Source organism: Chlorocebus sabaeus, chromosome 21, assembly GCF_047675955.1.
Source record: "Chlorocebus sabaeus isolate Y175 chromosome 21, mChlSab1.0.hap1, whole genome shotgun sequence".
NCBI classification, from domain to species: Eukaryota; Metazoa; Chordata; class Mammalia; order Primates; family Cercopithecidae; genus Chlorocebus; species Chlorocebus sabaeus.
The window spans coordinates 97,896,546-97,923,870 of record NC_132924.1 but is presented as its reverse complement, the minus strand read 5'-3'; the positions used below and the strand labels follow the sequence as shown (position 1 = coordinate 97,923,870).

General features: G+C 34.4%; 1 protein-coding gene across 8 annotated transcripts in view; it reads left to right on the top strand.

Annotated features, from left to right (window-relative positions):
* POT1 (protection of telomeres 1) overlaps window positions 1–27,325 on the top strand; it is a 121,512-nt gene that overhangs the window by 66,731 nt on the left and 27,456 nt on the right. For all 8 annotated transcript variants that reach the window (XM_007982797.3, XM_007982800.3, XM_007982796.3 and 5 more), the window contains 5 exons: window positions 5,633–5,763; window positions 13,667–13,957; window positions 18,208–18,363; window positions 24,073–24,239; window positions 25,277–25,356. In XM_007982797.3, coding sequence (XP_007980988.2) covers window positions 5,633–5,763; window positions 13,667–13,957; window positions 18,208–18,363; window positions 24,073–24,239; window positions 25,277–25,356 — 825 coding nt within the window. The remainder of the gene's footprint in view (window positions 1–5,632; window positions 5,764–13,666; window positions 13,958–18,207; window positions 18,364–24,072; window positions 24,240–25,276; window positions 25,357–27,325) is intronic.

The window sequence follows — 27,325 nt, the reverse complement described above, 5'->3', positions numbered from 1 at the left end:
TCATCAGTTTTTTGGCACCTAAGCATGATAGGAAAAACAATCATTATCTTTTACCATATGAGTCCAATACCTTTTAAAGTTTTTGAATTTTTAAGTCATTTTCCAAATATTATACAGCAGTGAGAATAAGGAGATAATAAAGTCATTAAAAATTATAAAAAGGATATAAACATAGTAAAGTCATTTTTATTTCATAATCCCGTATTTTCCTAGTTTTAAAGATACACAAACAAATGGTTCTAGCTTATTACTGCTTTTGGTTTTTCTTCTTGCACTTGCATCATCAAAATACTTTTGAAAAGTTTGTTGACTCAAAATTTTTTTTGGAGAGAGCAGCTGTTTTTGCTCCATAATTACAAAACAGTTTCTATTTTAGATTTCTAAACATCAATTCAAATGATTAAAAATAGATCTTTCATTTTGAGCTCACCTATTCTTTCCACTACCTTTATGTATACATTTGCCTTCTGCATATCCATTTACATGCCATTTAATGTAAATTTTGTTATGCAAATATCATTTAAGATGAAAGAATGCCATCACAAGTCATTTTAGCAAAATGGAATGGTCCTTAGTCATGTCCCAGAATATCGTATGGTGAAATCATTTGTTGAATGACTTACTGGATAAGAATACCATATTTCCTCTCTGTTTTTAGAAATATTTTGTGTTTTCTCCCTATTTTTAGAAACATATTTTCATGCATCAATTCTTGAGCTTGAGAAACTTTATATAGGATATCATCTGGAGATAAATAGCCTGAGATTTTACTTATGTGATCAATTTTATCATCATTGGCTAACGCGCTGCTGTTTTTGCATTTAGCTTCTGATTCATCTAATAATGGTTAAATGACTTCCTCCATCAATGTTCTTCTCACTGACCGTGGGCACAAATTTTAAAATTCTGAATTTTTAGGCCGGGCGCGGTGGCTCAAACCTGTAATCCCAGCACTTTGGGAGGCCGAGATGGGTGGATCACGAGGTCAGGAGATCAAGACCATCCTGGCTAACATGGTGAAACCCCGTCTCTACTAAAATACAAAAAAAAATTAGCTGGGCGTGGTGGCGGGCACCTGTAGTCCCAGCTACTCGGGAGGCTGAGGCAGGAGAATGGCGTGAACCCGGGAGACGGAACTTGCAGTGAGCTGAGATCCGGCCACTGCACTCCAGCCTGGGTGACAGAGCGAGACTCCGTCTCAAAAAAAAAAAAAAAAATTCTGAATTTTTAACTATGTTTAAATAAAGCTAAAGAAGAAACTCAAAAGATGGTGTCTCCAAACTTCTTTTATATCTTGAGTATGAAAACTGAAGAATGTTATAATAGTGATTTGATTCTTGTATCATCCTTTAGACAGTTGCCTCATTTCACGTTTTAAAAATTAGTCTTTTTAAGCGTGCATAGAAATAATTAATGCATAGTGATGAAATAATTACTCAGATAATGAATATCAATATATTTCAAGATATAGGAAAAAAGATTCCATAATGTATCTCAGATGTATAAAAGGGTACAATAGAGTCATATGGTAATTGCAAGTAAGAATGTGTTCTGTGTTTCGAAAAATAAATAAAATTTATCTTTGGTCATTGGAAGACTGCTAACAAAGAAAAAATGTCATGAAGTGTCACTCCTTACTGATAGTAAGAAATAGTGACAAAGGAAACTTAAAACCTAAAATTGGAGCCAGTGGGTCCTCAAGGGATGAGAATCTTTTTGAAAATGCTTATTAAAGTTTTTTCATTTTTAGAGTTTTTTTTGGTGGTTGTTCCAGGTTATTTCACCCCTCTCACAAATTCAGATTTCTCTTTTTCTACCCTCCTTTCTTTCTCGTGTCCCTTTCCCTTCCCATTCCTCTCTCTCTTTCCTTCCTTCTTTCTCCCCTTTGCTTGCTGTCTCCTTTTTTTCCCTCCCTCTCACTCCCTTCTCTCCTTTTTCTTCTTAACTCCATTTTCTTTCTGTCTCCCCCTTTTTTTTTTTTTTTTTTGGTGAGACAGATCTCACTCTGTCATCCAGGCTGGAGTGCAGTGGCATGATCTCGACTCACTGCAACCTCCACTTCCCAGGAGAGCACCACTACCACCCAGCTAACTTTTGTAATTTTTAGTAGAGGTGGGGTTTCACCATGTTGGCCAGGCTGGTCTTGAACTCCTGATCTCAAATGATCCACCCACCTTGGCCTCCCAAAGTGCTAGGATTATAGTGTCTTCTATTTTTATTCTAATGCCTGGTAATTTTCTGCTGTATTTCTGTATTTAAGAATGTAGATATAGTTTATTTTAGGTTTCATATACCTTTCTCATTTGCTTTGTTTGTAAGTAGTTCATTTTTCTAATACTCCCTCTCCTTGAGTGGGAAACTTGATAGTGACTAATATTACTTGTTAGGGCATGTTGATTGAAATTTTCAGCCTAGGGTGGGTGGGATGAGAACTGCCAACCAAGCTGTAGGTTCCCTAATGTGATGGTGAGGAGGAATTTATTCTAGTTGTTAACACCAACATGAGAAGTCTTACCACTTCCCAGTTAATGAGTGCAGCTTCCTTGGAAAAGAATCTGTGTTCCTAGAAGTTTTCAAAATGGAAAGGTTGTTAAATACAAAGATGCTGCCTGAAGTCATTTTCAGGGAAGTGGAGAATAAGGATGGTTAGTCATTGAATTGAAACACTTGTTCTGTGTGTAAATTTCTAATTGATCCCCTGATTTCATCCCTACTTTTTACTCTCACGCTTAATCCCAGTAGCTCCCATCTTTACTGTAGCCATCTTGTAGTATCTTCTAGATTTTGGCCTCTTCTGTTTATTTTATCTCTTAACCACTTACTTTCCATTTTTCTGAAATACGTTGTCTTTTTCCACTCTCCTTTCCTTCACTGTTTTGTGGTTTGTTCCTTTCAATCTCTATACCTTCATTACTAGGGGACTAGGAAGGACAGAAAGTCAATGCGTTTTCTGAATCATGTGTATAGGCAGCATCAAATTCTATCAAACATTTGATGAAGAACTAACACCAGTTCTTCTCAACCTCTTCCAAAAATGGAAGAGAAGGAAATATTTTCCAAACTCATTTCACGAGGCCAGCGTTACTCTGATACTGAAGACACAAAGATGCAATAAAAACTAACAGCAAAAAAACTGCAGGCCAATATAGATGCAAAAATCCTCAACAGAATACTAGCAAACCAAATTCAACAGCACATTAAAGAGACTATTCGCCATGATCAAGTAGGATTTATTCCAGGTATGCAAGGGTGGTTCCACACACGCAAATCAAAATGTTTATTAGCAGAATGGAGAACAAAAATTATGTGATCATTTTAATAAAGGCGGAAAAAGTTGAAGTAAAGATGCCCACTCTTGCCACTTCTGTTCAATGTAGTACTATGAACCTACTAGAAGAAAACATAGGGAAAAGCTCCATGAGATTGAGCTCACCAGAAATTCTTTGGAAAGGACCTCAAAAGCTCAGGCAATGAAAGCAAGAATAGACAAATGGGATTGTATCAAGCTTAAAAACCTTCTGCACAACCAACATTAACAGAGTAAAGAATGGGAGAAAATATTTGCAAACTGCGTATCTGATAATGGGTTAATATGTAAAGTATATGAGGAACTCAACTGGATGATTGGAAAACAACCCAATTTAAACATGGGCAAAGGACCTGAATAGACATTTCTTTAAAAAAAACATACAAATGGCAGACAAGTATGCGAAAAGATGTTCAACATCACTGATCATTAAAATAAAACCACAGCAAGATATCACTTCTCACCTATTAGAATAGCTGTTATCAAAAAGAAGACTAGTATCGCAAGGGTGTGAAGAAAAGATAACCTTTGTACATTGTAGGTGGCAATGTAAATTAGCCCAGGTATTGTGGAAAACATAAATATTATTCCAAAAATTAGAACTGCCATATGATCCCACAATCTCACTACTGGGTATAGTACTTTTCCTTTGTCCAAAGGGGATATACTCCAAGACCCCTAGCAGCTGCCCAAAACCATGGATGGTACTGAACTCTGTATACACTGTTTTTTCCTAAATATACATACCTATAATAAAGTTTAACTAAGCACTTACCACTTTGTCTTAGCACTTTGGGGCCATTATTAAGTAAAATAAGGGTTGCATGATCACAAGCACTGTGATATCTCAATAGTTGATATGATAGCAGAGACAGCTACTAAGTGACTAACAGGCAGGGAGCATGGACAGTGTGGATACCCTGCATGAAGGGATGATTCATGTTGTTTATTTCTGGAATTTTCCATTAAATATTTGTAGATCATGGTTGACTGCAGGTAACTGAAACTGTGGAAGGTGACACTTCAGATAGGGAGCACTACTATGTATATCAAAAGGAAATAATCAGTATGTTGAAGAGACATCCGCACTCCCATGTTTATTGCAGGCTTATTCACATTAGGCATAGAATAAACCTAAGCGTCCATTAATGGATGAATAAAGAAAATGTGGTCTATATACACAGTGGAATACTATTTAGACATAAGAAGGAAATTCTGTCATTTACAACAACATGGATGAACCTGGAGGACATTCTTAAGTAAAATAAGCCAGGCACAGAATCTTAAAAAATTGATCTCATAGAAGTAGAGAGTAGAATGGTTGTTGCCAGGGCCCTGTGTGGCTATGGGAAGGTTTTGGGGAGATGTTGGTCAAAGGATACAATATTTTGGTTAGGAAGAATAAGTTCAGGGGTTCTATTGTATAACATAGTGACTGTAGTGAAAAATTTGTTGTATTCTTGAAAAATGCTAAGAAAATGGATGTAAAGTGTTCTCACTGCAAAATAACTATGTGAGGTAATGTGTGTATTTACATTAGCTAGATTTGATGATTTCACAATGTATGTGTACTTCAAAACCATGTATAGCACACCATAAATACATACAATCTTTTATGTGTTAATTTAAAAAAAAATTAAAGGCAGTTTTTACTACCACCAGCAGACAGTTTTTACTACCACCAGTGTTTGAAGTTACCATTTTACAGCAACCCAAATATTAAATTTTTCTGCCAGTTTAAATTTTATAAAATACCTCTCTTTTGTTATAATGTATAATTTTTTTATAGGTGACTAGCAAGAATTGCCATTTTCTCTTTTGAATTTTTTGTTATGACGTAGTTTTCTATGAATTGTTTATTCATTTGTATGACATATTTACTGTATCATCCTGATTTTTATAAGTTCTTTATGCAGTATGGGTACAACCCTTCATATCTGCTATAAATATCTTAGCCTTTGTTTTCATTCTAAATTTAGTTATGTTTATTTTATAAATTGCTTTTTTCTTATTTGACTACGTTTATGTTTCATGATTTGTAAACCTTGAAGCAATAAAAAAGGTTATTTTCTCTCCAAACAATTTATACTGAATGAGATTTTTATTTTTGTTTTACTAAACTTTCTAAAAGTAATATTTATAGAACACTTCTGCAAAATAATTTTGCAGTGTGTATTGAAAGCTAAGAAAATGTCTGCATTTTAACTCTTAGAAGGCTTAATTAAAAGGAAGAATAAAGTTTGGTGTTTTGAAGTAAGCATATTCTTATTTTATCAAATGCTTTAAAATATTGAAAGTCAGGTAAAATATTTTTGTGTTTTCCAGATTATTGCTCAGTTGTAACAATTGTGGACCAGACAAATGTAAAATTAACTTGCCTGCTCTTTAGTGGAAACTATGAAGCCCTTCCAATAATTTATAAAAATGGAGATATTGTGCGCTTTCACAGGCTGAAGGTATAATTCATACTGTCTAGAACTTTATTTGAAGAGAACTCTGTATTGTTCACTGAAACTAGTTAGCACCAATTATGTGGTTGCTTTGTTAGAACATGACAGCAAGCTTTTCACGAGATAAGAAGTAGTGTAAATATTATCAGACTTCAAATAATTTACAGTAAGAAACATCTTCATTTGAACAAACCACTTGCCTTTGTTCCCCAGAAATGTGTTACATGCCCTGATTAAGACTAGTTCCATTCTGTCTTCTGTTTCTAAATATAGACTAATGCTGTAGAAGTTTTATCTATAGAGTTTGATAAAGAACATTTGTGTTTTAATGTTTTAAAAAACAGCTTTAGGTCAACAAGAAAAAATGTATACAAAGATTAGGAGATTATATTATTCTTTCCTGTTTCTTGTATAAATTCAAGTTCAATGAAAACATTGAGATACTAAATATAAAATCAAATTAAGTTGGTTTTCATTTATAAGAAATAAGATATGAACAGGTACTTTTAAAAGTATGCCTGTAGTTAAATAACTAAATGTAAGAAAGCTTTTAATATAAGGGTAGAGTTATTAAATAGCACAATTTTTAAGAAATAAAAATTTTAGAACTTACACATGCAAAGGATTATTATTTTCTCAAAATTATTTTCCTTATTGCTATAATATATTAATTGAGCTTTTTTGTTCAATGCACTTTTGGAATTTTTCTTTGGAAATTGCTGCATGATGCTTTGGACAGCTTTTAAATATTAAATATTTTCAGTCCCTTAGATTTTAAATATTTCAGTTTCTTCATGTTTTCCTTTGTTACATGGGTTTCCATGTAACCTCTTCATCATCTTGGTTGTCTTTTTCTTCTAAGGCTTCAGTTTATTCTGTCCTTCATGATCAGTCTGATGCTCATAAACGAGGACAGCATTCAGCTGTGTTCTACTCTTAGGCACTTCTTATGACCTATTAATGCTGTTTCCTTGAGAATAGGAGGATAATAGAGAATACTTGTGTAAAGATAAAAAGAAATAGAAATATTATCATCACTGGGCATGGTGGCTCACGCCTGTAATCCCAGCACTTTGGGAGGTTGACACTGGCGGATCACCTGAGGTCAGGAGTTCGAGACCAGCCTGACCAACATGGAGGAACCCTGTCTCTACTAAAAATACAAAATTAGTCGGGCGTGGTGCTACATGCTTGTAATCCTAGCTATTCAGGAGGCTGAAGCGGGAGAATCACTTGAACCCGGAGGGCGGAGGTTGTGGCAAGCCAAGATTGTGCTATTGCACTCCAGCCTCGGCAACAAGAGCAAAACTCCGACTCAAAAAAAAAAAGAAAAAGAAAAAGAAAAAAAGAAATATCATAGCCATGTAATACATACTTATTTAAACGTCAAAAAATTGCTTATTGTTTCCTATATACTGTATTCAAAGAATGCACGCTTCCTTCATACACATATTTAGTTGTTGTTATTGTTTATGGAAGTTACTATTTTTTTTTTGAGACGTAGTCTCGCTCTGTCACCCAGGCTGGAGTGCAGTGGCGCGATCTCGGCTCACTGCAAGCTCCGCCTCCCGGGTTTGCTAGGATGGTCTTGATCTCCCGACTTCCTGATCTGCCTGCCTCGGCCTCCCAAAGTGCTGGGATTACAAGCGTGAGCCACCGTGCCCGGCCAGAAGTTATTATTTAATAGCAAATAGATAAGCATTTCATCATTCACAATATAACTATATACTCCTATGGCTAACACTCTAGAAACTTCCCTCATATTCCCATCCAGGGAGGTCATTATTGTGTCTCCTGCTACAGGAGTAAAGAGTCTTATGACCTCTAACAGCATATAGTTACCTCTTGAACAACACAGGTTTGAACTACATGGGTACACTTATATGCAGACTTTTTTCACCAAGTATTTTGGAAAATTTTTTGGAGATTTTCAACAATTTATATACACAAACACTTACAGACCATACATGGCTCCATTCACAGTCTAGAGAAATGTGAATGAATATAAAGTATTATCACTGTAGAAAATTAACTTTACTACTATAATAATTTAGCCACCTCTTTTGTAATATATTCATTTATGACTATAAATATTTTAAGTACTGCCTTAGTTGTATCCAGCAGGTTTTAATTTGTCATAACTTCATTACCATTCAGTTGAATATATAATTGAATTTTTATATTGATCATTGGTTTCATCTCTAATCTATGGGTTTATAAATAATTTGTAAATAATCCATAAGTCAAAGAGAAAATCAATATGAAAATTCAAATAAATATTGAATCATCGAGTATATATTGAATTATTATTGAATATAATATATTGAATTATATTGAACATATATTTATATATTGAATTTATATTTGAATTATATTCAAATAATCTAAATAATATACATATACATGAGTTATATTCAATCCAATTCCATAGGATTATTGTTTGTTCTTTATATTTATTTAAATCATTTAATAGTTACCTTTTTTTACTATTGTTTATTGTGGTCAGGAAACATACTCTGAAATGTTTAGTATTTTGAAATTTGTGAATGCTTACTTTATATTCTACCATATGGTCAATATCAATTTTTATTTCTTATCTACTTAATTTATCAGCTATTGAAAACTGTGTTTTAAAGACTACTATAATAGAGGATTTGCCTGTTTCTTTTAGCTCTATCGATTTTGCTTAATAATTTAAGACAATGTTAATGGGGTTTAAGCCTTCTTATTTAATTTTATGTTTTATATATTTTGAGGCTGCTGTATAGATTTAGGGTTACTATATTTTTCTATAAAATTGTTTCTCTGTTTTCATGAAATGTTCGTATTTAGGGCTGCTAGCGCTTCCTTACAGTCTTTATATTGACAGTTTGCTAGCTTTGTTTGAATAGCCCTGTTTTCTTTAGTCGAGCAAGGTCATTCTAAGTACAGACATCTGTTTTAGATATCAGAATTTATTTTTTCTTGTTTTTCTTATTGCGGTTTGAAGATCATAATTCATAGTGAAAATATACATAAAACAGCCAGAATTTATTTTTTCTTGTTTTTCTTATTGCAATTTGAAGATCATAGTTCATAGCAAAAATATACATAAAACAAGAGTCAAGATCTACTCTTCTTTTTTCCAGCAAATATTTATTGTTTTTTTTTTATTGTTTTTTTTTTTTGTATAGGCTTCTGTTTTAATGCAAAGAAGCAGACAATATAAAAGTAAGCATATAAATCAAAGTAATTTCAAGTAGTGATAGGTGCTATAAAGAAAATAAAACAACCGGGCACGGTGGCTCACACCTGTAATCCCAGCCCTTTGGGGGAGGTCTAGGCAGGAGGATCGCAAGGTCAGGAGTTCGAGACCAGCCTGGCCAGTATGGTGAAACACTGTCTCTACTAAAAATGCAAATATTAGCCGGGTGTGGTGGTGGGTGCTTGTAGTCACAGCTACTCAGGAGGCTGAGGTAGGAGAATTGCTTGAACCCGGGAGGCAGAGGTTGCAGTGAGCCGAGATCATACCACTGCACTCCAGCCTGGCCGACAGAGTGAGACTCCATCTCAAAAATAGTAAATAAATAAATAAATAAATAAATAAAATAAGGCAAAATCACGAAAGGCCTTTCTAATGATGAGACATAGGAATTGAGACCTAAATGATGATAATGAGAAGTCCTACTGAGATTTGAAGGAAAATGTTTTCCACCAGATGACACTATAGGTGCCAAGGCCCTATAATAGGAATGAGCATGGTATTGGAGAAACAGAAAGAAGACTAGCATAGATCCTAGTCAGCTATGGGGGAGGTGTTACGAGATGAAATTGTGGTAGGTAAGTTATTTAGATTTTACTATAGGTATAATGAGAAGTCATTAAAGGGTTTTAAATGTGCACATGAAGTGATTAGTTAAAATTTTGAAAAAAAATCACTCAGTAACACGTGGATAACTGATGGGTTGTTGAAGAACAAGCATGAAGGCAAAGATATTCTTTAGAAGACTATTTCAGTTTACAGACATGAAATGAGGATGCCTTAGACTACAGTGGTGGTGGAAATAGAAGTAGACTAATTAAGGTATATTTTGAATCTCAAGCAAAGAGGACCTGCTCATAAATGATACGTGAAAGCTACCAACACACCTAAGCTGGAAGTTGGTTCTGTTTTACTATGATAATCAGCAGAGGCAAGCTTTGGTAAACAGTATACACTAGTGAGCATGGAATTGGTGATAACAATGATGATCACAGAACCAAGAATCAATCAGACATTGGAATATAAAAGAGAAGCAGCATATACATCAAGTAGAATCCATTTAAAAGTGTAAAGTTAGGTAATAGATCAGTTGTAGGCAAGTATAGTTAGAATCTGCAGAGTGAACTTCTGCATTATGAGAAATTAACTGGTACTGGACTAGCCCTGCTGCCATGAAGACCCATAAAACGTATGAGGCAACTGTTTTTTAGGCATTGGACAATGGGTAGCTATGATCAGAAAGTTGATTGAAGAGAAACTTTTAAAGTGAGCCCCATGATGACCACATCCCTGCCTACAGACATTTTCTCAACCACTGCACAGTAAGCTGAAGTTCAAGCTGTGGTCCTGATATAGCTAAAGTCAAAGTTCAAGGCAGCTGAAAACTGGAATTTTCACAACAAGAAACCAGAGAGGAAAGAGCTATACAGAAGGGGATGTCTAAAAGTCCACCAGGGTTGGGGTGGACTTGAATACTTGGTTGAAAGCCAGGCTGCACAGGGTGGGGTAGAACTACTTAAGGATTACAAAAGCTGCTGTGTGTTTGAACTGTGGTTGAACATTGTGGTTGAACATGAAGCAGATACTAGAGGTCTAGTAATGGGGTGCTGGAAGTCCAAGATAGGGACAAATAACCTTAGTAATACCTATTTAACACCTTGGACATTCAGCTGAGGCAATACAAAGGTTTCACCCCCCTAAAGTAGCTCACCTCACAAAGGACCACATCTTACAGTGAGGCCTATTGTACACATGTTTTGTCAAAGCCTAAAACAAGTTCTACGGAGAAGACTTGGCAGAGAATTTGCAGGATGAGTCCCATCAGTGTAGAAGACTTAGGGAAACATGGGCTTTCCACAGATCACCCTAACAAAGCATAAAAACAAACATTCATGAGTTTAAGATGACCAGACAACAACTCAGTGACCAGCAAGAGCAAAAATCAGTGTTTGTCAGAAGAAGCCAACATAATTCAGAGTCTTTACAGTATAGCATCTATGATGTCTAGTAAAGAAAAAAGATATACTAGACATGAAAACAAGAAAGTGTTACCCCTAGTCAAGAAAAAAGAAAGCATAGACATTCCAAACTAACTCCATGGTAGCCCAAATGTTGTCTGTATCAAACAAAAACTTTAAAGCACAGATTTTACAGACTTTCAAAGAATTAAGTGGAGGTGGGAAGATCCCTTGAGCCCGGGAGGTCGTGGCTGGAGTGAAATATTACTACACCACTGCATTCCAGCCTGAGTGACAGAATGAGACCCTTCTCAAAAATAAATAAATAATAAATAAAATAATTTTTAAAAAGGAATTAAGCAAAAATACATTCAGTGAATTAGAGGAAGATGTTAAATGAATGTGAAAAGCTAAATTTCAGCAGAGAAGTGGAAACTTAAAAAAATAGAAATTCAGGAACTAGAAAGAACAAATGAAAAGAAAAATCTACTGGATGGGCTAAGATCAGATATAAGTTAAACTGATGACAAATCATTAGAAGCTACCTAATCTGAAGAACAAGGATTAAATAAAAATTAATAGACCCTAAGGACCTATGGAACGATATCAAATGTTACATGTAGTTTAGGATGCAAGAGGAGAGAGGGTGAAGGGAAATAAAATATTTATAGAAATAAGGACCAGAATTTCCCCAAATTTGAGGAAAAACAAAGACTTAAATGTACTTTATGCAGGGTATGCACAAAGAAAAGCACATCCAAACAAAAGATAGTGAAACCATTGAAAAAGAGAAAAATCTTGAAATCAACTGGAGAATAAATGATGCATTGTCGGAGAACAATGATACCAGTCATCTTTCACTTTTTACCAGAGACAATGACACCCAGAGAACAAAGAAATAATTTGTACATGGTGATAGAAAAAAAATTTGGTCACACAGAATTTTATATCCAGAAAATTCTTCAGGAATGAGAGTGAAATAAACATTTTATATAAAGGAAAAATGAGATAGTCCATGGCCAGCATATCTGCATAGCATTAATGCAAAAGAATGATATTCAGACCAAAGAGGAATGCTAGCAACTAGAAGCTGGATAGTTAAGAAGTGACAAAAATACAAGAAATGATGGAAAAAAAATAGTAAATATGTAAACACAATGTTTTTATTTCTTTCCATAATTAAATTGCAAGATAAATGCCTGTTTAAGGGCCGGGCGCGGTGGCTCAAGCCTGTAATCCCAGCACTTTGGGAGGCCGAGACGGGTGGATCACGAGGTCAGGAGATCGAGACCATCCTGGCTAATACGGCGAAACCCCGTCTCTACTAAAAATACAAAAAAACTAGCCGGGCGAGGTGGCGGGCGCCTGTAGTCCCAGCTACTCGGGAGGCTGAGGCAGGAGAATGGCGTAAACCCGGGAGGCGGAGCTTGCAGTGAGCTGAGATCCGGCCACTGCACTCCAGCCTGGGCGACAGAGCGAGACTCCATCTCAAAAAAAAAAAAAAAAAAAAATGCCTGTTTAAAGCAAAACCAGTAATATTACATGGTGGAGATTATAAAATATGTAGAAAAAATACTACAACAGTAACCCAAAGGATGAGTGGGATGAATGAATGGAATTCTACCAGTGAAAAGTTATATTTGTGAAGTAGAATGCGTAAAATAGGAAGTGGCAAGTATGAAATGGAAAGTAGAAAGTACATAGTAGAACAATATTGATTTCCAAGTAGACATTGAAAAGTTAAAGATTTATTCATAGCCAAGAAGAAGGAAGTGGAGCACTAATAAGAATTCCAAAAGGAAAACAAGAAAGGAACAATAGGAAAAAAAAAAAGTTTTAAAAAAGCAAAGAAGCTAAAAAGCAAGAAGCGTGGAAAAAAAGGAAAACAAGATAGTAGACTCAAATATGGCCATGTTAATAACTGCCTTTCTGTGAATGGACTAATTTCCATTTGCAAGCAAAAGATTGACTGAACAAAAAAAAATCAGGAACCAAATATATGCTACCTACAAGAAGTGCACTTTAAATATGAAGACTTAAGTTAGAACTAAAGCTGTAAAAAAAAAAAATGTACTAAGTAAACATAAGGGAAATGAAATAACTGTATTACTATGAGAGAGTTTTGGAAGGAGCTTTTCGTAAAGACAAAGGGGTCTTTTCATGAACATATAGCAATATAAATGTATGTGCCTCTGATAACAGCCCCCAAATTCAGAAAGCAAAAGAGCTTATGGCATATCTCAGTGCTCTCAGTCACTCTGATCAAACCCTAGCCTGAGCTTCATTTTATTCACTTTATATTCTCATATTTCAAGTGTTCTAGTCTTTTCTGTAATATTCATAAGTCACTGTCATTTATGATCCTTTTTCCTTGTATAAATTACACCTCAATAAAAAAAAAACTAATAAATAAAATGTGAAACTGCAAGCTTGATAGGATTAGGGAGACCACCACCTAGCTCTTTAAAAAATATAAGTGAATTTTGCATGGAGGTTCACAGTGTCCATGATACTTATGTATCTTAGTGTAGCACCAGCACGTGACAGTAGAATTTCATATGCTAATTAAATGAAAAATAGTTTTTAAAAAATGCCCTCTCTTAATTATGCTGGCAAAATTGATAATCTTTCCAATTTCTTCAGTTCGTAGATTCGGCATCAGTATGCTATTTTATTTGTATCTCTTTTCTACTTTGCCCTACTTTCTTAGATTCAAGTATATAAAAAGGAGACTCAGGGTATCACCAGCTCTGGCTTTGCATCTTTGACGTTTGAGGGAACTTTGGGAGCCCCTATCATACCTCGCACTTCAAGCAAGTATTTTAACTTCACTACTGAGGACCACAAAATGGTAGAAACCTTACGTGTTTGGGCATCTACTCATATGTCACCATCTTGGACATTACTAAAATTGTGTGATGTGCAGCCAATGCAGTATTTTGACCTGACTTGTCAGCTCTTGGGCAAAGCAGAAGTGGATGGAGCATCATTTCTTCTAAAGGTACATATTTTTTAATACTGGGAATTATAAGTTAGCACCACTTACATGTCTGTAAAGAGCTTATGTTTCAGCTTTCTGATGAGACAAATATGCATACTGTGTATTATATTAGGAACTTAAATTTTAACTATTTTTGATGAGCTTTGATATTCATGCAGCTCCACTCTTGTACCTCTCTAAAATTTTGCACTTTCCTTCCTGTTTTACACTTTCCTTCCAGTGTTATCAGATCTACATGTTAAATATAGTATGACTTATGCATTTTTTAATTTTAGTAGTAATAATATGTAGACTTGTTTTCTATTATTTCATAGTTTGTAGTCCTATACATGAATATCTCTGTTTCCCTGTCAAGGTCACCTTCCCTCTCATTTATTTACTTTTTTGTCCCTTTGATGTTGGGTTCTCTTCTTATGTCTTTCACTGCCTACTTCATACTGTGGATAGTTTTGAAGCATTTTGTATTACTGTGTTTTGCTTTTAAATCAGCAAGACTTAAGACCCAACAAATCTCTGTTTACACCTATCCCAGTTTAGAGAATAACTTCTGGAGAAGCTGAATGTCTGTGCTTCTTGCCTGGACATCCTATGGAGGATACATTTAAACAAATGCCTCTTCAGGCCTGCTCCTATGGTTATTTCTCGATACTCTCTTTGGAATAATAGGGCAAGAAATGGAGTGCAGTGGCACTTGGACAAGTCTTGGGGTTTAGCATTATCGTTTATACCTTGCCCATATTAAAGAACAGAGAAGTTAGCAATCATTGAATAAAATATAAAGTTCTAGCAGTTGAAAATAGCACATTCATATACACATGGAATACTATGAAAAAGTTGTAAATATATGCCACACAGAATGTTAAATAAGTCAAATATGATAAAGCTGAAACTAAAGCAATATAAAATCAAACAAAGTTAGAATGAATCTTAGGTCAGCCAGTCATACTCTCTGGCAAAAGTGACGTTCTTAACAAATGAGCATTTGCTAACAGCTGAACACTTCCTATGGCAAGGACTCTACTACTATGCAGTGAGGAATATTCTATCTTTTGACTGTGTTTTTAGAAAATTCTTAAATTCTAAGATAAAATGTGCCAAATTTTAGCTGAAATAGTTGAGTCTACATTTCCTCTCTACAGAAACACAACATATACCTGCATCCCATTGTAATAGATAACTTTTTTGGACAAGTGAAAACAACTGTCATGTAAGTGTTAGTTAAAATATAACACTGAAAAGTCAATAAAGAGCCCAAGAGCCCATATACCCAAGACAATCCTAGGCAAAAAGAACAAAGCTAGAGGCATCAGGCTGCCTGGCTTCAACCTATACTACAAGGCTACAAAAACCATAAAAGCATTGTACTGCTACCAAAACAGATATATAGACCAATGGGACAGAACAGAGGCCTCAGAAATAACGCCGCACATCTATAATCATCTGATCTTTGACAAACCTGACAAAAACAAGCGATGGGGAAAGGATTCCCTATTTAATAAAGTGGTGTTGGGAAAACTGGCTAGCTATATGCAGAAAACTGAAACTGGACCCCTTCCTCACACCTTATACAAAAATTAACTCACGATGGGTTAAAGACTTAAACGTAAGCCCTAAAACCATAAAAACCCTAGAAGAAAACCTAAGCAATACCATTCAGGACATAGGCATGGGCAAAGACTTCATGACTAAAACACCAAAAGCAATGACAACAAAAGCCAAAATTGACAAATGGATCTAGTTAAGTTAAAGAGCTTCTGCAGAGCCAAAGAAACTATCATCAGAGTGAACAGGCAACCTACAGAATGGGAGAACATTTTTGCAATCTGTCCATCTTTCAAAAGGCTAATAATCGAGAATCTACAAGGAACTTAAACTAATTTACAAGAAAAAAACAACCCCATTAAAATGTGGGTGAAGGATATGAACAGACACTTCTCAAAAGAAGACCTTTGTGCGGCTAACAGACATGGGAAAAAAAGTTCATAATCACTGGTCATTACAGAAATGCAAATCAAAATCACAATGAGATACCACCTCACACCAGTTAGAATGGCAATCATTAAAAAGTCAGGAAACAACAGGTACTGGAGAGGATGTGGAGAAATGGAAACGCTTTTACACTGTTGGTGGGAGTGTAAATTAGTTCAACCACTGTGGAAGATAGTGTGGCGATTCCTCAAGGATCTATAACCAGAAATACCATTTGTCCCAGCAATCCCATTACTGGGTATATACCCAAAGGATTATAAATCATTCTGCTGTAAAGACACATGCACATGTATGTTTATTGCAGCACTATTCATAGTAGCAAAGACTTGAAACCAACCCAGATGCCCATGAATGGTAGACTGGATTAAGAAAATGTGTCACATACACACCATGAAATACTGTGCAGCCAAAAAAAGGATCAGTTCGTATCCTTTGCAGGGACATGGATGAAGCTAGAAACCATCATTCTCAGCCAACTAACACAAAAACAGAAAACCAAACACCGCATGTTCTCACTCATAACTGGGAGTTGAACAATGAGAACACATGGAGACAGGGAGGGGAACATCACACACCAGGGCCTGTTGGCGGGTAGGGGGCTAGGGGAGGGATAGCATTAGGAGAAATACCTAATGTAGATTATGGGTTGATGGGTGCAGCAAGCCAGCATGGCACGTGTATACCTATGTAACAAAGCTGCACATTCTGCACATGTATCCCAAATAAAGTATAATTTAAAAAATGAAAAGAATTAGTAAAAGCGTTTCTTATGACAATTTAAAAGTAAACCTCAAAAGTCTTTTTGTACCCTTCAACTCAGCAATTTTATTTTCATTATCTTAAGGAAATAATTTAAAATATTTATAAAGGTGCACTTAAAAGGATATATTTATCTTTCTTACAGTGTAAAAAATGAGAATACAGAAGAAAAATTAGAGAAAGCCCCAATACTAACAATAGAAAATTGTGTACACTATTTATGTAGGATGACCATAAAATAACATTGTAAATGTCACCATAAAATACTTGGTAACCATAAAATGACATTATAGACATGTACTTGTTGAGATAGAATTTCATGATAGTCTATTTAGTGATTACTGTAGTTTCGTTTACACACTAAAAATGTATATGTACATACAAAAATACATTGGGAGGCCTATAAAGCAACATTTTACTATTTTCGTCTCTGGGAAATAGAATTATGAGTGATTTTTTTTTCCATACATTGATTTTCTTATGTATCAGAAATAATTTTTAAATTTTATTTTTTAAAAACAGAGGAGCAAGACATTACTGGAAATAACGTCTGGTTACATATGAAATAGTATAATCATTTTCCATCTCGACCTGGGCACAATATTAATGTTGGTACTTTTTTTACTAACTACAGTGCATTCATTTTAATTTTTCAGTAGCCATGGTACACCAATCATTTGTGTTAAATATAATTCAATAAATTTGTTGATCTGACATCATTCCACATTTTTCTCTATTCTGTTAATAGTATATAAATTATTTTTCTGAACAGTACTCTCAAATTGAATTTTCTCTAAGTGTATATATTCTATTTGTTTTAGTATCTACAGTATTGGTGCAGCCTTATCTTTTGTGTTTTATGTTTTTTTTTTTTTGTTTTTTTTTTTTTAATAAATAACCAGGCGTCATTTATAGCCAGAGCTGGTAGGTAGTTTGTATGTCTCATCTGTAGTATGGTTTGGAGAACAAAAAGCATAATGTGAATCAGAAAATCATCATATAAAGGAAATTATTCAAATTTACAACATTTACTTCTTTGTATGGAAACATCAGAATAATGCTTTACAACTAATTTAAGAATGAGACTGAATCTCATAGAAATAATTTGATTAATGTCAAAGAAATGTATTACTTTTATAATTTTTAGAACATTTGTAATTTTACTAGTTGTATTTATATGCAAAAATGTTTTAATACATATGAGTGTTTTTCAAGACCATTTTGGTTTGTTTTTATTGTATAAAGCATTTGACTCAGGAATATTTAGTCTGGGCTTATGGCAGTGTGACTCTTTTTCTTCTTTACATTCTTCTACATTTTCCATATTACCCATATTTCATATGTAGTTCTTTTACAATCAGAAAATATTGTCATATTTAAAATAGTGCCAATATTCAGAGGCATACGTTTAATTACTTTTAAGTACTATTATCAGGAAAAAACTTTTTAGCACAAACATTTTTTCGAAAGGATCATAAAACTACTCTACTCTCTTATGGCAGGTATGGGATGGCACCAGGACGCCATTTCCATCTTGGAGAGTCTTAATACAAGACCTTGTTCTTGAAGGTGATTTAAGTCACATCCATCGGCTACAAAATCTGACAATAGACATTTTAGTCTACGATAACCATGTTCATGTGGCAAGATCTCTGAAGGTGATGTTGAGTAGGAAAATATTTTATGTTTTTATAAATTATAGTGATTTTTGCTCATGTAAAATTTTTATATATGGTTACATGTATAGGTGATAAAGTCTAGAAATTATATTTATTTCTTTGATTTTTAAGTTGTAAAATGTATCTTACAATAAATTATTAAAAGATGAATTTAATGGGTTAGAGCAATTTTTAAAATAATCTTTCTTAAATATCTTAAAGGTATACATAATTTTACTGTGAAAATAGTACAGAAAAATTTTGTCGTGTGAGATAATACTGCTTTAGAATGACAAATGCTATATAAAATATTGCTAACTTAAAGACTAAGCTTGATAAACTGGTTTGATAGAATGTAGCTGATAACTTTTTGTTCATTAGTTTAACAAATTGTTCAATTACCTCTAATGTATATTATAAATTGGGTATGTGTGTATAGTGTGTAATTTATAGAATTTGCATGCTTTCTTTTGAAATATATTAAGGTGCACAGTTTAGATATGGCAGTACTTAACTATTAAAAATTATAGGAAATTTTTTTTCTGTATTATATCTTTTATTTGAAAGTACTTTTTGTAGTAAAGAATGATATGATAAATAATAATACAGTAATAAGAGTAACCTTTGCTAGGCATTTCATATGCATTTGGTACTCTCTGATAAGATAGGTGATGATAGTCATCTCATTCTACAAATGTGAAATGAGGCACTCAGAGGTTGAATCAGTGGTTCAAGATTCTACAGCTAGTTGGATTGAAGCAGGGTATTTCCCTGACCCCTTCACGGGCGGGAACTGGAGTGCATGGGTGCTGGAACTAGCCAGCCACTTCAGTGCTGGCAGGGGAGAGCTCCACTCACTCAGACCACAGGAGTGGGAGCATGCAGGTGAGCAGGTGCAGGAGCCAGGGCAAGGGCTTTTGGGCACGGGCAGAAGCAAACTCTGTACTGGCCCTACAGCAGCATCTGAGAGGGTGCCGGTGACCCCTGAAGCCCCAGAGGAAGTGTTACAGTACTGTTTTAGCTCTGCTGTCCATGGACAGCCTATGTGTTAACAACTCAGTGGAGGGTAACTGTGACTGCCTTTCACACCACACTTGTGGCACCCGAGCTCTTGTCTAGCATCTGGGAGGAATGAGGTCTCAAGAATAAATTGAAGATGGTAAATGCAGGGGATTATATTACTGATGGAAGTGGCTCAGTGGAAAGGGGAGGTGAAAAGGGGATGGAGCAGGAAGGTAGTCTTACCCTGAAGTCTAGCCCTCTAGGGCCAGATTCTTCTCCCAGGTTACACCATCAGGCTGTCCCTCTGAAGTCAAGCTGCTTCTCTCTGACATCCAGCCATAGTCTCTGATGGCCAGCTGCCTCTCTTCCCGCTGCTGGCTGAGCCTGGGGTTTTTATGGGCACAGGATGGCAGGTGGGATGGGCCATGGGTAGTTTTGGAAAAGGCAACATTTGAGCAGGAAAACAGGGATGTAAGTTCTCACTTTGGGCCGTGGTATCAGGCTTTTCAGCTTGAGAGCAGGGTCCTTGCTGGAGATCTGCCCTCTTCTACCTAGAATTTCCCTGCCTCCTGTTCCTATATGGATGAAACCAGTGTTTGAATCCACAATGTCTTTTTGCAGAGCTAATCCTTTAAAGCATTAAATGGAAGGGATCTACATCACAAATATCTTCTAGTCTACTTACAGGAAGTTAAAAGAAGAGTGAAGACCTGAATTTCAGTGCCCAATTTGCCTTTATAAATGAGTGGCCATGGAGTGGCAAATATATCCATTCTACATTGTATTACAAATAAGTTCACCATCAACACTGTTCTGGGTTACAGAAAAAATAATAATAAAAACCAAAACAACAACAAAACAAGTTTATCCAACTCAAATCAATAAATTAGATTAAATCCAGGGTCCAGGAAGATAGTAACTGTATTTTGTCCTCTGTTCCTCTGTAAGTGTGTATATATGCATGCACATACCTCTGTGACATGTCAGAAAACACTAACTGTTGAGGATATATTTTTGACATTATTTCCCTGAAAGATATTATCTACATTGATTAGTTTATTTCAAAATTAGATATAATGATAAGTTCAGTTCTGGAGGTTTTTTCATATAGTTCTTTCATAAACAAAATGAATTTACATTTTAGATTCACCTTAGTTCCACACTCTACGTACCTTCTTTTGCCATTTAAGTCTCTTCTCTTTCCCTATACTGCTTCCAAACATAGGTCTTCCAACATAGGTCTTTCTGTTTCCGCTTTTCCTGCTTTTCTTGTCTTAGTCCTGAACAGCACTTGTCACAGTGCTTTCCCCCTAGTGAGGATGAAGTAATAGCTGCTGCTGCTGAATGAATGAATCTGTGAATGCTGTGGATTTTTTTTCCAGATTCTTTTTTCCTTTTTTATGGTCTGCTGTATTTTGCCCACTAGAGGGTGATATGAGCACACATAATTAAGAAAATATATGGCATTGTGTTTTCTGTAAAGATATCATGGCATCATATTACTTGTCTACAATGCAATATAAAAATGAAAATGATTTTTCTCTGTGTACATAATATAACTTTAGATTTTTATTTAATACACATTGACATCACATTTATTTGTTTTCTGACAACCTCTGTAACATTTCTTCTTGATTTAGGAACTCTTCACTCACATAACATTGATATAAATGAATTCTTCTTGGTACTTTCAAGACAACTGTTTAAAATTACATTTTTATATAAAAATACCTGGAACCAGTGAGAAAGACTTTTGTTGTATAGGAGCAGGAAAAAATGTGTTTTTATTTTAATAAAGAGGACAATGTAAGGCAATTATAGGATATAATACAATCAACATCTACAAGCAATACATTTTAGAGCCTGAATTGCCCTTAACTATTTTCTGAATCTCGCTTTTTGTTATGTCATTCCCTTAAACATTTTACACAGATCCAGTCACGTAAACTGAGATTTCAAATATTTTGTCTAGAAACTAAGGCTTTACTTTCTAAATCCCTACTCTTAACCAGAGACAATTGTTAATTATAAAATATACATGGTCATAATTATGTTTTGGCCTTCAGTAGTTCAACAACTGTGATTTGATTGGCTATTTTGAGATATATTCAGGAAATTAAAAATAATAAACCTAAAGAGAAATTCTTGACAGTTTATGAGGAATCGTTTGATTATTTCTAAAGGGATAGTCTTTTCTTACTAGCCATATTTACTTTGCTTTTTTTTTTTTTTAGTGTTTCTGTATTTAATAGACATCTATCATCATTTTTTAAACTATATTTTTATAATTTTTTGGTTGATGTTTCGTTTGTATTTTTGGAATCTTAGTACTGACGAGATTAACCAATACTTGTTTTTTATAATAGAACATCTGGCACATTTCGTAGTATTTTTAGTCAAGCTTGTAAAAAAATACAATGCTGCCTCCATAAGGAATTTTTGATAATAACAACTTATCTTTATGTGAATAACTTGTATCTTGGCCTCAAAATTTTGTTATATTAAAAAATACTGTAGTAGACAAGATAGTATAATAAACACCTGTGTGTTCACCTTATTTTTAAATGTTTTGCCATATTTATTTCAGACACTTTTAAGTTTTAGGAAATAAAACTCTATGCATCAAACCTTTGAGCCCCCTGCCTGCTCTGGTGTTTTGTTTTGTTTTGTTTTGCTCCCCAAGTCCCTCTCTATGTCTCCATATATAGGTTTGTATGTACACCTATGTTTATTATCCTTTTTCTTTATGTATTTTTTGATAGGGTAAAGCCCCTCTCTCATATTCTTTAGAATTGATTTGACTAGTCTCTTTTGTATATGTTTTTGGATTAGCTTTTCAGATTCCACGAAAGCTTCTGTGAATTTTGATTGAATTGCATAGAATTTAATATTTAATTTGGAGGAAATTATCATTTTTGTAGTATAAGTTTTTTGTATATGAATGTCTTTCTCCATATGTTTAGGCCTTCTTTCAAATTCTTTGTAGATCATACATACATGTGTTATACTAATATATTTATATATACATATATACACACACATATTTTAAAAGAATCACAAAATAAGTCAAAAAGAATGAGATAAAACTAGAAATTTTTATGTTTTTTCCAATAACTCACTTTGAAGACTATGAGGAAAATTAGTTTTTTCTTTTTGTGCTTTTCTTCTTTAACTTTCTTTATACTACTCCCTGGCTATGGTACAGATGTCAGCGAAAGAGGTCAAAGAAAAGGCTTGTATCTTATCTGCTCCTCATAAAACCCGTGATTGGATGGGAAAAGAGATCCTCAGGAATGAAGGAGTAGCACCCGGGAGAGTGGGTTTTCTCCTTACCTCCTTTGCTGATATCCTCCATCAGAAATAAAGAGTAATGAGGGGAAATAAAACTAAGAGAAGCTACAATAAGCAGAATTGGGAAGTTGATTTGCTACTCATCCTTTTTTTTTTTTTTAAATGTTTCCCTTTATAGGATTGAGCCTCCATGTTCTAAAAGTCCAGAATTCTAAATGCAAACCTTTTTGAGTGCCAGTATAAGATTATTCAGTGTACAAAAACTTTGTGTCATGCACAAAATAATTGAAAATATTATAGAAAATTACCTTCAGGTTATGTGTATGACATATATGTGAAACATAAATGAATTTCATGTTTAGACTTGGGTCTCATCCCTAAGATATCTCCTTATGTATATGCAGATATTCCAAAATCCGTAAACATCTGAAATCTGAAACACTTCTGGTTTCAAGTATTTCAGATAAAGAATATTTAACCTATATTGCTTTTTTTTTGTTATTTAAGATGTCTGTTATTCAATCCTGAACTTGTGGGGGAAAAAAAAAGTGGTATCCCTGTAGTCACCCAATAGTCAGGAGTGCTATTTTTATACAAATGAATTAAATTTCCTTGTTTGTAACTCCTTTTGCTTCTAAATCTTTCTTCATAAATATAAATGTGATTTAGGTTATATAGCTTCTTTTAGGTAGGTGTCAATATCTTTGAATAACATTCTGCATCTCTCATTTGACATCTCCATTAAAAGAAAAATCTCAGTGGTCTATAATTAAAGACATTTGTAGACTAAGTTTAACAAAACATCTGAGATTAACGATAGAACATTTATTTCAAAACTCTGATAACTCATGTTTGAACTCACAGAGTGTTTCACACTGTGGTGGTGCAGGCACAAATGCAAAAGTTTTCTTTCCATAGAACATGTAAGATGGAAGATGTTTATTATTTTTTGATAGTACCACATTTAAAATTGCTTCTTAATATTCTCATAATAACAGTATCTTAGGGATCATATTTAATTAAGCCTTAAACTGGTTAAAGCAAGGCATTTTCAGAAACCTTAGTCAAATAGAGGGCTTGAATTTCATTTAGGTAATGTGTTTCTTAACCATTATAATTTTATTGATGCTAAGACACATTTTTTTTTCCACATTTTAATATGTCTGAAATGAAAATATCTCTTACAGTTGAATGTGTGTGTATATGTATGTGTGTGCATACATGCTTAAGCATGCATATGTCCATATATTTAGTTTTGATACAGTTTCCATGCAGCTGTTACTCAGCCATACTCGTATAGCATACTTTGCAGATACTTTAGTATATTTCCTGATTGGTCAGTGCCCTCATTGCCCCATATTGGTTATTAAAGTTTTATTTTCCCCGCTTTCTAAATAACAAATGATCTATTTTTAGGTTGGAAGCTTTCTTAGAATCTATAGCCTTCATACCAAACTTCAATCAATGAATTCAGAGAATCAGACAATGTTAAGTTTAGAGTTTCATCTTCATGGAGGTACCAGTTATGGTCGGGGAATCAGGGTCTTGCCAGAAAGTAACTCTGATGTGGATCAACTGAAAAAGTAAGCTTTTAATTTTTAGAAAATGTAAATAAGGTATTGATTAAGCCGATTTCTAAGATAATATTGTTCCTGGGGTTTCTGATAGGTTCCCTAGCCTTTTGTGCCATTCGCCATGTTTTTAAACAGATGAGCCGAATGAAACAAATCAAATGATTACAGGCTCATATAGCTAAGTAGTAGCAGAGCCAGGGTTATAGCTGAAGTTTTCCAACTGTTAGAATCTGGATTTTACGCTCTTGCTTCTTTTCTGTCATTTACCGCACTCTGCAAGTACAGCAACATACAGTGGAAACTAGAGCTTAGCTAAAGTTTAGAAAATTTGATACATATCTTAAGATTCCAAAAATATTTAATTCTTTCATGAAAAAAATATATTTCTGAAGTGCCACTGATTAAATAGATAACACATGTTTTGGTGTATCACTCTCTTTTAAACTTTTTAAAAACATTTTAAAAACTTTTACATGTGCCAGAAAGTAAATAGTATCTTAAACCTGCTATGTGTTTAGATCTCTTTTTCCCAAGGTATTCCTAGCGAGTATGGTTTGGTCAATATTCTAGAAATTAAAAAAGTCTTCATATCTTCAAAGAGAAAACATACTGTTCAGTAAATTTAAATAAATTTTGTCTAAATTTTTATTCATTGAAATCAGTGTGACTTTAAATTAGCTTCTGTTTTATTACTTTTATATCAGTTTCACTGATTTTAATATCATTGCCATATATAGCAACATAGTATTTAGCTTCTTGAATCTAGAGTTAGATTGTTCTGACCCAGAATGCCATCCGTTAAATTCCCAGTTTTTGTTTGTATTATTTCGTCATTGCCCTGTTTCACTTGTATCTTTCTAAACTCAGCTTTTTAATTTGAACCCTCAGAAAATCTGATGAAAGCAACAGATCCTTTACTGAAGAATGTTTATACACACAAAATTTTATATACAATATCAATGAATTTCTGGATTTTGTGGGTACAGCTAAATTTACTATATTGACTTTGTTTTATGCAATTTGAAATTGTATTCTTTCAATTATAGGGATTTAGAATCTGCAAATTTGACAGCCAATCAGCATTCAGATGTTATCTGTCAATCAGAACCTGATGACAGCTTTCCAAGTAAGGACAACCTTTAACATTGACTGTTTAGTTCTTGCTAAATAAAATAGCTTTATCAACATAATTATTTTTAATGTCTTCTCTTTGTCTCTCTTATTAAAAATTTCATGTAGTAAAGGAACATACTAAAATCTTTATCTGTATCCTATGCCAAAAAGTAAACATGGTTTCTTCCTAAATTATGTAATTACATTTTCAAATTGAGTGGTAGTTATTACTTGATTATGATATATACATAACATGTGTTTGTATTCACAAGAAAATCTGTATTGATTTCGTAGACAACTATTTTGCTTGTCAGTTTTTAAGGGGAACAAAGATTGTTTTTGCCACTTATTTCACATGGCCCAAATACTTTTTGCTCATACATATGTTAGATGTATACATAGTTTCTAGTCTTTATTGAATTAAGCAGGTATCTAAATACAAAATATTAACAAACAGTGGAATATGTCCTTCTAATATTGTCTACTTGAATAGATGACTAGTCAAATCTGAACTTGAAAGCTTTCAGTGTGCATTGCTTTTTCCTTTACCACTTTGTCTTAATTTCTGAGTTTTTGTTTGTTTAAGAGACATTGTCTTGCTCTGGCGACCAGGCTGGAATGCAGTGGCAGGATCATAGCTCACTGCAGCTTCAAACTCCTGGGCTCAAGCGATATCCTCCTGCCTCAGCCTCCTGAGTAGCAAGGACTTGTAGTCCTGCACATGCCAACACGCCTGGCTTTTTTTACTCTTTTAATTTTTTATTTTTGGTAGAAACAGGATCTCACTATATATTGTCCAGGCTTGTCTCAACCTCCTGGTCTCCTGGTCTCAAGCAGTCCTCCTGCCTTAGCCTCCCAAAATTCTGGAATTACAGGTGTGAGCCACCACGCCTGGCCTGTCTGAATTTCTACATCTGCATTTTGGGACCTGGAATCTAGGTCACATTTCTTTGTTTTTGTTTTGTTTTTTTTGTTTGTTTTTGTTTTATTTTCTACCTAACTCCTACCTTGCTGTGATCCAAAAAATCGTTTTATGAGATTTATTCTCTTTCCATCCCAATAATGATAAGCATGAAAATTAACATACATTTCTTGGTAGGCATGTAAGTGCCTGCAGGCATTATTATTTAATTATTTTGTTTGTTTATTTGTGTGTTTTTTGAGATGGAGTTTTGCTGTGTCACCCAGGCTGGAGTGAGGTGGCGCGATCTCGGCTCACTGCAAGCTCCGCCTCCTGGGTTCACGCCATTCTCCTGCCTCAGCCTCCCGAGTAGAAGCTGGGACTACAGGCACCCGCCACTGCACCCAGCTAAATTTTTTTTTTTTTTTTTTAGTAGAGACGGGGTTTCACCATGTTAGGCAGGATGGTCTCGATCTCCTGACCTCGTGATCCACCTGCCTTGGCCTCCCAAAGTACTGGGATTACAGGTGTGGGCCACAGCACCCAGCCGCATTATTATTTAATTCTAACAGCACTCCTATGAGATGAATTATTCTGTCTCCCTTTAACAATGGGAAACTGAGGCTTTGATGGATGGATATCATATAATTTGTCCACGGTTACTTAGCTGTTAACTGATGATAAAGCAAGACAAATTCAAATGCAGGCTTTTTGATTTTTTTGTATGTACTTTACATTTATTTTCTTCATTCTCTCTGTTTTAAAACTTTACTTATTTTAAAATGCTAACACCTTCGTGATAACATTGTGGCCTAGTGTATGATTACTTGAACTACCATGAGGAAACCGATTTAGTTCAAATGACAATCACTTGGAGACAATATAATTTGTAATTATACTTTTTACAATCTCTTTTTCCTTTTAGAATTATTCTTTCATTATTTTTAAAGTATACTGTAATAGGTGTTATAATATCTAGTTGAATAGCTTTCACTATGCCTTTATTCCCTACTCCCTGAGGTAAGATTTAACAGTTCAGTGTGATTCCTTCAATCACTTCATCTTTATACAAACATATATA